Genomic DNA, 13,053 nt, shown 5'->3' on the forward strand with positions numbered 1-13,053 from the left:
TATAAAAAGGCTAATCTTTAATAAACCATAAAAAACCTATGTTTCCAAACACAGTATAAAGCTTAGTATGGATTGAGTGTTGAATTACATTCATGTCAAAGAATCTCAAATCATGTCATTATAAACAAGCATTCAAATGGCAATCCACTCCAGTACTATTGTCTGGAAAATCCCAGACACAGGAGCCTGGTAGGCTACAGTCTATGGGGTCGGAAAGAGTTGGACATGACTGAGCGACTTCACTTTCACTTTCATACATACATTGCTAAGAATTGTAACTTTCTAACCATCAACCTTCATCTCACGATTCATGCCAATATGTCCATTTTCCATGTGTTTTAACTATGGAGTACTCCCTACAGTCATTCTACTTTAGAGAAACTTCTGAAAACAGATTGGTGAAATGCCTTCTATTACGCAATCTCTGATATTTATTTAGATTTTAACTTTTGATTACTTTTCTACATATTGGTTACATCATTTCCATTGTTTTTTTTGTATAAACTCTTGTGATTTCTGATCCATGTTTAGGGCAAACCTCTTCCATCACTTGTTCCATTACTAGAGTTTCTCTCCAGTGTGTGTTCTCAGATGTTTAGTGAGATAATCACTCCGACCAAAGGCTTTGCCACATTCAGTACATTCATAAGGTCTCTCTCCAGTATGTATTCGCCGATGTTGAATAAGACTTGAGTTGTGATTAAAGGCTTTGCCACATTCAGTACATTTATATGGTCTCTCTCCAGTATGCATGCGCCGATGGTCAGTAAGATTAGAACGTGTAATAAAGGCCTTACCACATTCTGCACATTTATAACGTCTATCCCCAGTATGAATTCGGTGATGTTGAGTAAGGGCTGAATTCGTAATAAAGGCTTTGCCACATTCTTTACATTTGTATGGTTTTTCCCCAGTATGGATTCGAAGATGTCGAGTAAGAGCTGCACAACGATGAAAGGCTTTGTTACATTCTTTACATATATAAGGCTTCTCTCCAGTATGGATTCGCTGATGATGGGTTAGATATGAGGAACTGATAAAGGCTTCGCTACATTCTGTACATTTATAAGGTTTCTCTCCTGTATGAATTCGCCGATGTTGAATAAGATGTGAGTAGTCAGTAAAGGCTTTGCCACACACTATACATTTGTAAGGTTTCTCTCCAGTGTGAATTCGCTGATGTCGACTAAGAAATGAGGAACGACGAAAGGCTTTGTTACATTCTTTACATATGTAAGGTTTCTCTCCAGTATGAATTCGCTGATGTTCAATAAGTTCTGAGTTGTAAGTAAAGGCTTTGCTACATTCTGTACATTTATAAGGTTTCTCTCCAGCATGAATTCGCTGATGTTGAGTAAGAAGTGAGTGAGAGTTAAATGCTTTGCTACATTCTGTACACTTGAAAGATTTCCTTCCTGTATGAATTTTCCTATGTCTACTTAGACTGGATGACTTACTAAATACTTTCTCATGTATCTTACACTTGTTTTCTTTCTGTGGATTCTGAACAGTGTCCTGTTGAGTAAGTTCTGAACAGTGATTAGAAATCTTACTATATTCACAACAAGTCCTCTCTCTAGCACAAGTACTCTTATCTAGAGAAAAACCTGACATTTGATCAAAGGTATTTCTACATTTATTACTTTTAGAATCCTCGTTTGAAGATTTGGGTCCCTGATGTTTCATAAGGTTTGAGTCTCCTTCAACTGTATACCTAGTTTCATTGCCTGAATATCTTCTCAGTCTACCATAAATATTCTTGTAATTATTGGAGCTGGAGCTCTTACTTAAGGTCAGACTCATTTTATTATATATGGAAAGTTGTTGTGTATTAACCATATCACGATACGTATTGAACAATGATGGCTGGATTGCATCTCTTCCATTATCATCAACATTATACATCTTGGAATGGAGAGAAAATATCTCTTGGGGAAAGAATAATGACACCCTGCTCACGGATCCCTCAAATTGATTAGATTGTGAGTTTTCACACTCATTGTTAAATTGTAGGTGTTCAGACACGCTTGAATGTATGTTTAGTCGAAGCCTTTGTTCAGAATGAGTATTCGCAGTAGAGACTAGATTATCTTCCAGATTTTCCACATTTTCTTTTAGAGAACATGTATGTTTCAAAAAAGGATGGAAATCTTTTCTTAAACACTTACAGTTCTCGGCAGATGTTGAAGACTGAAGTTGGTGTTTTTCCCAATTTGACTCACGCTGCTCATTTCTTTTGCCAGTAATGTTAGCATTATGTGTCACTGTCTCCATTTCTTTATGCCCATAGAAACATCCTCTCTGTTTTTCATTTACCCTCGTATATTCCCGATCTTTCATTAAATTTAAGTTTCTGAGGTGAAATATTTGATATATTCCTAGGTTTCCTTTTGGGAATACTTCTTCTAACGCTGGATTCTTTGGCATCAAATTCTGGGTGTCTTGTGGAGACACAGCTGAAAGATACCAAAAAACAAGTAATTTTACCTGCTATTCTCAGTGAATATCTTTAAAGATTTAGAGAAAATTGATGACCACAGCTAGTTTAAAAATAAAATAGAGACGGAAGGATCAAGATGCCAGAAGCTTAGGCAGATGTGGAGATCATTAACTCTCTCCACAAATGAATGAGAAATAGAACAATTTTCACAGAGCCCAGCTGAACACTAGTAGAGGCCCTTGGAAATCTAAAAGGACAAGAAAGATTCCTGTTGTGCAGGGTAGGACAAAAGAAAGAAGAAGGAAAAAGAAGAGGAGAGGAAGTGGGTTGGGGCCTGCAACCCTGCGGGGAGATGAAAGTGAGGAGAGGTCTCCATATCCGAGGAAGCCCCTCACTGGGGGAGCTCAGTTTGCACAGAAGGAGAGCCTCATTCTCTGTGGGAAGAAAACATGGCAACCAGGGTGTGGTAGCAGGACAGAGTGAGACCTGCACACAGGGTACTGACCTCAGCCCTGCCCACCCAGCCTTAGAGGCATGTCCAGCAATGCAGACAAGAGCTGGGTGCTGAAAGGTGGAGTTTGGAGAGCATACCAAGGCAGAGGACTACAGTTGGCTGTGAGGAAACATCCTGAAGGGATTGGAGTGAGGCAGGAGCTCTGCAAACAGGATGCTTGTGGTGAAGCCTGAATCACCATAGAGCAGAGGACCATTGGTGAGTGATGCCCAAAAAAGAAGCCCATTGCATCTCCTGTGCCTTGTGCCCGCCCCTGCTAGCCAAGGACTACGAAGAACTCTACCCACGTAGGTCTTCTGAGGCCCCAGCCATGGCCTCCCCCATCGACATCCTCCACAATCAGCAGAATCCTGTGCTCTGGGGCAGCCTCAGGAGAAGACAGCTGTGAGTTGACGATATGCACAGATGGAGCAGAAAGCACAGGTGAAACCCAGGGATAAAGAAGAAAAGCTGAAAGCTCTCCTTGTAGCAACACAAGCCACGGCCTTACACCCATGACCAGCTTTGTAACCTCAGCCCCAACAGAGCATCTGAATCAATGACAGGGCTCTCTCACTCATGGCAGGTATAGCTTTAGTAGCTGGAGCCTGAGCTGCCCCGTAGCACCACAGCGGGTCCAGCTTCATGCTCAATGCTATCCCAGGACCTGACTTCACTGAATCTATGCTGGTGACCTTGTGAAAGCAACAGCTGAGAGACACCAGGGCCATGTGCCATCACTCCCATGGTTAAGGTGAGCCAAGAGCATTGCCAGCACTACATAACATGAGAACTTGCAGAACGCATGAGAGGCGACACCAGAGCACACCCTGAGATGAACATCCCCAGAGGAGTAATACTCAGTGACTTCTCTCCCAGTGGGTGTGCTCCAATCCCACCTGCCTCGCACCACAGATCAGAATCACAGTGAAGACTCAGATCTGGGGGCTCTATTCCACCACGCAGGGAGCAGGCCCCACCGGAGAGAGGGCAGTAACAACCACAGAACAATGGGGAAACAGCCCTGAATATCCAGAGCAGGCTCTGGATAACAGCTCACAGTTAACAGCAATCAGAGCACAGATCAAGAGAGGATACGGGCACAACCTCTGGACCAACCTCACCCACCAAGGTGCAGATACCAGAAGGAAGAATAACTAGGTTGCTGCACTCTTCAAAACAGAGACCACACACAGAACGCTGGACAAAATGAGATGGCAACGAAATAGGTTATAGGGAAAGAAACAAGATAAAAACCTCCAAGGACCGCTGAATTAAGAGGTTATAGGCAATCTAATGATTACTTCTTGCTTTTAGTCATCTTAAGTGGAGACACCAAACACTTTCACAAATCCTATGTGCCTAGTAATTCTTAAATCCACTTCTTGCCACACGTTTCTGAGAATGGTCTATTAGATGTTTCAATCTAAGAATCATAAATGATAGTGACAGAGAACTGGTCAGAAACTAGGCACACATAAGATAGTGTCCGAGGAAGCTGAATACAAATAAGATATACTTAATAAAGTACTAGTTTTAAGAAATTAAATAAGAAGAGAGACTTTCAAACTATGATTGAAAGAGGGAACTCTACTCATTGCTCTGTGGAGACCTATATGGGAAGGAAATCAATAGGACGGTAAAGACTAGAGATCTCTTTAAGAAAATTAGAGGTACCAGGAATATTTCATGCAAAGATGGGAACAATAGAGGACAGAAATGGGATGGATCTAAAAGAAGCAGAAGATATTAAGAGAAGTTGGAAAAATACATTGAAGAACTATACAAAAAAGATCTTAATGACCAAGATAACCACGATGGTGTGATCACTCACCTAGTAACAGACATCCTGGCATCCAAAGTCAAGTCGGCCTTAGAACACATGAATACCAATAAAGCTAGTGCAGGTGATGGAACTGCAGCTGAGCTATTTCAAGCCCTAAAAGATGATAATGCTAAAGTTCTGCACTCGATAAGCCAGCAAATTTGGAAAAGTCAGCAGTGGCCTCAGGAAGGGAAAAGGTCAGTTTTCATTCCAATCCCAAAGAAAGGCAATCCCAAAGAACACTCAAACCACTACACAATTTCCTTCATTTTAAACAAAAGCAAGGGCTTAAAATTCTCCAAGTGAGGCTTTAACAGTACGTGAACCAAGAGCTTCCAGATGTTCAAGTTGGATTTAGGAAAGGCAGAGGAACCAGAGAGCAAATTGCCAACATCCCTTGGATCATATAAAAAGCAGGAGTTCTTGAGAAACAATGACATCTGCTTTATTGACTACACCACAGCCTTTGATTGTGTGGACAACAAGAAACTGTGGAAAATTCTCAAAGAGATGGGAATACCAGACTACCTTACCTGCCTCCTGAGATATCTGTATGCATGTCAACAAGCAACAGTGAGAACTGGACATGTGACAATGGACTGATTCCAAATTGGGAAAGGAGTACGTCAAGGCTGTATACTGTCACCCTGCTTATTTAACTTATATGCACAGTACATCATGTGACATGCTGGGTTGGATGGAGCACAAGTTGGAATCATGATTTCAGGGAGAAATATCCATAATCTCAGAGATACAGATGACACCACCCGTATAGCAGAAAGAGAAGAGGAACTGAGGAGAGTCTTGATCATACTGGAAGAAGAGGCTGAACAAGCTGGCTTCCAACTCAACCTTCAAAAAACAAAGATCATGGCACCGGTCAGATCGTTTCATGGCAAACAGTGGGAGAAACAGGGGAAACAGTGAGAGACTTTATTTTTGGGGGTTTCAAAATCACTGCAGATGGTGACTACCGCCATGAAAGTAAAAGACACTTGCTCCTGGGAAGAAAAGCTATGACCAACCTAGGCAGCATATTAAAAAGCAGAAACATTACTTTGCTGACAAAGGTCCATCTAGTCAAATCTATTGTTTTCCCAGCAGTCATGTATGGATGTGAGAGTTGGAGCATGAAGAAAGCTGAGTGCCGAAGAATTGATGCTTTTGAACTGTGGTGTTGGAGAACATTCTTGAGAGTGCCTAGGACTGCAAGAAGATCACACCACTCCATCCTAAAGGAAATCAGTCCTCAACATTCATTGGAAGGACACGGTGAAGCTGAAGTTCCGATACTTTGGCCACCTGATGTGAAGAACTGACCCACTGAGAAAGACCATAATCCTGGGAAAGACTGAAGATGAGAGGAGAAGGGGATGACAGAGGATGAGATGGTTGCACGGCCTCACTGACTCAACGGACATGAGTTTGAGCAGGCTCTGGGAGTTGGTGATGGACAGGGAAGCCTGGTCTGGATTGCAGACTCAGACTCGACTGAGCGACTGATATGCATAACTGATTCTCTTTGCTGTATAGGAGTACAAAATTGGAAAACAGCTATATTCCAATTAGAACTCTTAATAAAGATTTCTTTATATAATCTAAATATTGTCATAGTCTGAATCAACCATTAATAATGTAGTGCAAAATGTGCTAAGATTTGATGTCAATTCATTTTAAAATTCTGTGAGGTAATAGAACACCGGGGGAAAAACACTAAAGATATTTAATATGAGATCATATAAGGAATAGAGAAACTTTCAAGTCAACCTGAGATGTGCATTGTTTCATTTTCACCAGGTTTTGCTTTCTGCAGTGAAAAATTACTTGAATTTGAAATTTATTTAGAAGGTCCTGTGTGTCACTCACAGTGGATAAGAAATTATAAATCAGAGAACAAAGACCCGTCCCCAGTATTCCAAGCAATTTGGCAGTTTGTCTACCACTCCACTCACACATTTCTGTGTAGAGGTAGAAGGAAACTTTAAAAGGACTGTCATACAGTTACTCAGAAATGGGCAGAGTTTTCCTAGGGCCCCCAAGAAATCAAAGAGCAACGAATGAATGGAGTTTGTCACAAGCCAAGAGGAGACTTTTAGGTCACACTGTGATGGAGAAAAGTAATCACTGGAGATAAACTCATGAATGATTTCAGACAGAGAATGGGGCAGGTGATGCATTTCTATGACAGTTGACATTTCTATGACAACCCAGGTTGTCAAAAACTATTTCCATTGAAGCAAATCTTCCAAAGCCAGGTGAGGAAGGATGAGTTCCTTGGTGCTCCTTGGACCTCTCATCTGAGTCATCATCTCCAACCATTCATACCTACCTGGGTAAATGGCTGTTGTCTCCATTCTCCTTATATTCCTGGGATCCTTCAATTGCTCCAGAAAGGTGACCAGGTCCAGCATAGAGACAAGCCCTGTTCATCAGAAAAAGGAATATTTGTGTTGTTAGAGATTCATCAGTATCGAAATCAGTATGTATTCAGGTGAGACGAGAATGCATTTTCTTCTAGAAAATGATTTTCTGAAACACTTTATTCCACTATACAATACTAACAAACACCTAACAATCAGTCCTGAGATTCTGGTCAAGTAGTACTAAGGCAAAAGTAACTAGTGTCACTGTGAAATTAAGAGAGGGTGCAACTATTTAATACCACAGAACTTACACAATTACCACTAACCTAGAATGAAGGAGGCAGAGTACATCAAGGAAGAAAAACGTCACCAGTATAACGATTCATCATGGAGCCTTTCTTTCTAAACTCAGAAATAACCCATTATCCCCTAGAAAGCAGAGATCTGAAACTACTCTGGGAAGCAGAAAATTTCAGAAGACATTGTAGAAATGATGGAACAAAAACCCACAGTTATCCTCACCCAAGGAGGCCAGGTTCCTGTAATTCTCTAACATCACGTCCCTGTACAATTCCCGCTGACCGAGGTCCAGGCATTCCCACTCCTCTTGAGTGAAGTCTATGGCCACATCCTGGAAAGTCAGGCGTCCCTGAAATACAAAGTACAGATGCTATGTGGCCATGGGAGGACTTTCTAACGCGACCCAAAAAGAAAACAGCAAGTTCAGAGACCTCGTCGTGAGTTGGTGGCTTGGCTGGTATTATAAAATATATTTTTTTACACAGTAATCCTTTTTACCCAATTTCTAATGTGAAGAAAGGAGGATAAGTTATGATCCACAAGCCTTTAGAGAAATTATTCTCATCTGAAAGAGCAATTATAAAATAATCAGGGCAACATTACCATATTTATTCTGTGATTCAGGAGCAGACCATGGTCATGTTTTAAGGATATCAGGATAGCAAAAGTCCAACCATGAGGGGTTACTTTTGTTGAAGAATGAACTTCATCTACATGTACCCTAACCTTAAGTAATGCTTATTTACTTCACCAAAGTAACAAAAGATTTTAAAAATGAATATAAATCACTTAAAGGCAAAGAAATTCATAATCTCTTATTGAAAGCTGCATTCTAAGAAAACTTTGTTCTATTAACGTAGAGATTAGACTAAATTCCAGTCTGGTACCAGCTTACCAGATAGCAAACCAGTTGTTTATTGGTTAACCTTAGAAAAATCTTTTCATTAAATCATGAAGTAGCAGTATTCTTACAAAGGCATCAGAGTGAAAGCATAGAAGGCATGTTTAAATCTGATTAAACTACAATTGACAGTGTAGCCTGGTCATTGCTGTGACTTGTAACACTTTAACAGGATAAGTAGAATATTATAGTTGACCACATTTTATTAGGGCATATCAGATCTATATGAACTCCACATAATTTTAGGATATCTGTATTGGTAACATCCACCATACAGCATAATCTGAGAAGATTTATCACTCCTTCAACAGTACTTCCCATGTAACTTTACATGTCCAGTGAACCCAGGTCGTTTAATAGGTCCCTGGGATGTCTCAGGGGCCCTCTGAAGCATTCCAAAGGCAGCTAGAAGTCAAGTCATTTAGGAAGTTTTGTGGACAAATATCAAAAGGGGTTTTAACACTCAGTCAGATAAAATCATATAGATCACTGGGAAATAATATATTTACCTAGCCAAAGTAACAAAGAAGATTTCAAAGGTAAACATAGAAAAGATCACTTTAGAGGTAAAGAAACTTAAAATCCATTATCAAAGGCAGCTCAACATCTCAAGAAAACTTGTATTTATGCACAAAACTCGTCCCTTGGGGTCCACTTTCCATGAAACTTTATCACTTTCTGTATCCATTACTTTGTTCTCCCGTCTTGAAAATTCCTCCTGCAAGTCAAACCTACTTTTTCTTTCCTTCATAAAATGTAGTTTCATTCCTCATACCTTCTTTACTGAGAATAGACATGCTACTTTCCTTAAGCAAGTAAGAACTTAAGCATTCTGTAGATTGGTGAACATAATACCAGTGATAATTAAAAAAAAAAAAAAATCTAGAGAACATCTCGGAATGGCATCAAGCATTATTCATGAATAGTCCAAAATCTCTTGTTTCTCTGTAAGAGGAAGTTAGTCCTCAGTAATGAATGTTTCAGAATCTTATTTTATTTGGAAATGACCTAGGTGTTCAATAAACTTCCATCACTTAGTTTAGAACAGCCCTAGAAATTCAGGTTACCACAATCTAGAGAATGTCTTAGACAGACATTTCTGAAGTATAATTATTCTTAATAGTTTGTCTAAAAGCTCTTTTCTCTTTTACATTTTCTTTGAAGTTTTTTTTCTTTTTCCTTTCCTGGAGGTACTATCCTGGTTGACAAACTTGTAAAAGATATTAAAAATATAACAGCATTTAACTTATAATAAACCTAGGGACAATGAAAATACTGTGCTTAATGACTCAAAGACATATCTACATTAGATTTGCAAACAAACATTAATATTAGATATTTAATATTGAATATTTCCCAGTTCACGTGAATCTGAAATTCACTTAGGTTAATTTCTCTTGGAGTTAGAATTGTCTGATTTGTAAGCACTTACTTTCCTTTCAGTTCAGTTCAGTGGCTCAGTTGTGTCCAACTCTTTGCGACCCCAAGAATTGCAGCATGCCAGGCCTCCCTGTCAATCACCAACTCTCAAAGTTCACTCAAACTCACCTCCACTGAGTCAGTGATGCCATCCCTCCATCTCATCCTCTGTTGTCCCCTTCTCCTCCTGCCCCCAATCCCTCCGAGCATCAGGGTCTTTTCCAATGAGTCAACTCTTCACATCAGGTGGCCAAAGTGTTGGAGTTTCAGCTTTAGCATCAGTCCTTCCAATGAACACCCAGGACTGATTTACTTTAGAATGGACTGGCTGGATCTCCTTGCAGTCCAAGGGACTCTCAAGAGTCTTCTCCAACACCACAGTTCAAAAGTTTCAATGCTTCAGCACTCAGCTTTCTTCACAGTCCAACTCTCACATCCATACATGACCACTGGAAAAACCATAGCCTTGACTAGACGGACCTTTGTTGGAAAAGTAGTATCTCTGCTTTTCAACATGCTATCTAGGTTGGTCATAACTTTTCTTCCAAGGAGTAAGCATCTTTTAATTTCATGGCTGCAGTCACCATCTGCAGTGATCTTGGAGCACAAAAAAATAAAGTCTGACACTGTTTCCCCATCTATTTGCCGTGAAGTGATGGGACCAGATGCCATGATCTTCATTTTCTGAATGTTGAGCTTTAAGCCAACTTTCTCACTAAATTAGAACTCATTTACAACTTCAGCAATATTATATAAAAAAAGCGCACACTGAGACATACATAAATCCAGACGGACAGACAGAGATCTCATAGTTTCCTGCCTGAGATTTAAAACATCTCTTTGACCTTTGTATTTTGTTTGTTTGGCTTGAAGTTTTGTTTTGCCCAAGGCTGAGTAGGGTCTCAGGGAAAATGAGCAGTGTATTTCAAGGACATGGAAAGGGGTAACTTCAAGCTTTTCCCTAGGCAGGCCTTTTAACAAGCTAGTTGGTTTTAAATGCATATGCAAAAGGAAAGGGTTTTGCAGTTTCCAAGGGAAAGAAAATTTCATTTTAACCAGTTTTCTCCAGAGTCTAAAGAATATCAGGGCCATCCTATGTCAAAAAGTTGTCTTTCCTTTCTGTAGTCTTAGTTTTATAGCTAAAATATAGACCAAATAATGCTCAAATTGACTTTGATATCAGGGGCATTTCAGCTCATAAAAATTTTGGAGTGTCCCTCTGGTGGGAAGTGAGGTCTTTGTCCCATCAGAAGAATCTGAAGGGTTAAGGGAATTTGCAGGACTGGGGGAAGCTTGGTCCTTCCCAGCCCTGAAAAACAGGAGTACTCAGAAGGGAATTCTTTAGGGTGTCCCAGAGTGGGGGAAGCTTGGTTCCCTCTCCACCTGAGAGATAAGCTTCCTTAGAAGGGGATTCTTTATAATCTTAGGACAGTTTTTGATCCTTCAGGCTTTTGAATATAGCAGAAAGACCTGGACCAAAGGGAACCTCAGAATCCTTTCCTAGAGATCATGTGGATATGAAAGGTTGAGTAGGGGTCATCTAGGGAATCTGATGGAGAGAGACAGAGAGGGACAGGAGACAGGGAGGAAATAGAACGTAAGGAAATTCTGAGTCTTTCCCTTCCTTTGGAAAAACTTAAGTGTGCCATTCAGAGGCCATTTTTTGGGGGGTCCTCTGTGTGTATTGGAGCCAGGCCTTTTGGAGGGTCAAAAGTTTTCAGTTTCTGAGATGTAGCCAAGGGTTGAGTAAGCCTCCTGGGACGTAACAGAACACACTCTTAGCCTACCTACCATAGAATGGGAGTACTGAGAGTCACTGGCTGACAGAAAGGCGTCCCTTTTCTCCCAGTGATCTATCCGTGCGCTAAGGCACAAAATGGTGGAGTGTCCCAACAGTCGCATCCGACAGTTAGAGGAGACCGCTGAGAACCATGCAGCTAAGCCACCACGTGACATGAGCAGAGAAAGATAGATTCCTGGGAGCAACCAGGTGACTCACCATTTGGTGATTCCCTGAAACGTGGAAGGCACTCTTGGGATGGCTCAGAGGCAACACCCAGGTTCCTGTAAATCAATCCGGACCCACAGGGAAAGAAGTGAAAGTGACAGGGAAGAAGGCTAAGGAATCCGCCTTACAATATATATGGGAGGCGGTGGCCCGGGGACAATGGTTTCTGTTTGCTTCAACCACTATGTGCCTGACATGGTGGATGGAAGTTGTCTTGCTGGGGGGTGAATGCCCTTATGGCCTGATCTGTTCTGCGTGCCCCCTATCCTCACATGGGAGTCTTTCTGTGGCAGGCACCCTAATGGCTTTTATGTGTCTGACCTGTGCCCACACAACACTGGTTGGTATAATCCTCAGTTGGAAAAAAGACAAAGGAGAGACCCTCACCCATTCAAGCGGCAGCTACTCTGGGTGCAGTAAGCAGTGGGGTGTTTGGAATACACCAGAGGGTAACCCTGGCCAGAGTTCCTCAATTGCTGCCAAAGCAGTTGCCTGTTGGCAGAGGGTCCCTATGAGAAATGAGAAATGAGAAGCGAGGAGGTGGGGAAGAGACTCCAAGTCCCTGAACAAGCCACCAAAAATGTCATGGTCTGGGTGCGGGTTGGAAAAGAATTTCCAGACATGAGCCAATACGGGCCTGGTTTTTCAGTTTCTACATTCTAAGACCCTCCTTGGTTTTATCTGCTCTTCACTCTTTGGGTAACCACAACCTTGGCAGAAAGAATCATTATAACTATTTAGTATATACTCTATATCTTTGATTGTTTTTATCAGAGTCTTGAAAGTGCAAGAGAAATAACTAAAAATCAGAAATGTTGCTCTTATACATTTTGGCACTTATTTTAACATTAAATGGCAGAGCTTAAACTTTACTTCATTTTATGTACTTTAGACTTTAACTAATAAAACACAGACAGATTCACAGAGACAATTCTAAGAAAAGTTGATAGAAGTTTCTGTAACTGTAAAGAATACTAAAGACAGGAAAAGTTTTAGTCACTCAGTCCTGTCCCATTCTTTGTGACTCCATGCACTCTAACTTGCCAGATTCCTCTGTCCAAGAAATTCCCAAGCAGGAATACTGGAATGGGGAGTCATTCCCTTCCCCAGAAGTTCTTCAAAAAAACAAAGCAAAAAGAAAAGAAGAAAATGAATAATTGATGAAGTCATGTTAATTACTCAGTCAAGTCTGACTCTTTGTGATCCCATGGCCCACAGCACGCCAGGCCTCCCTGTCCATCACCAACTCCCAGAGCCTACTCAAACTCTTCTCCACTGAGTGCAGACATACACTCAAATGGGGC

The 13,053-nt window shown here is 41.0% G+C and overlaps 1 protein-coding gene across 5 annotated transcripts in view; it reads right to left on the reverse strand.

Annotated features, from left to right (window-relative positions):
- The window catches only part of LOC138419239 (zinc finger protein 675-like), an 18,323-nt gene continuing 5,270 nt past the window's right edge, over positions 1-13,053 (reverse strand). For 4 of the 5 annotated variants that reach the window (XM_069551822.1, XM_069551821.1, XM_069551824.1 and 1 more), the window contains exons 3-5: positions 7,644-7,770; positions 7,088-7,180; positions 1-2,456 (exon numbers count right to left, since the gene is read on the reverse strand). In XM_069551822.1, coding sequence (XP_069407923.1) covers positions 562-2,456; positions 7,088-7,180; positions 7,644-7,770 — 2,115 coding nt within the window. In that variant the 3' untranslated portion in view covers positions 1-561. Of the gene's footprint in view, positions 2,457-7,087; positions 7,181-7,643; positions 7,771-9,870; positions 10,401-13,053 lie in introns of those variants that run through there. The other variant, XM_069551820.2, reaches the window with a different exon arrangement.

Source organism: Ovis canadensis, chromosome 14, assembly GCF_042477335.2.
Source record: "Ovis canadensis isolate MfBH-ARS-UI-01 breed Bighorn chromosome 14, ARS-UI_OviCan_v2, whole genome shotgun sequence".
Taxonomy (NCBI): Eukaryota; Metazoa; Chordata; class Mammalia; order Artiodactyla; family Bovidae; genus Ovis; species Ovis canadensis.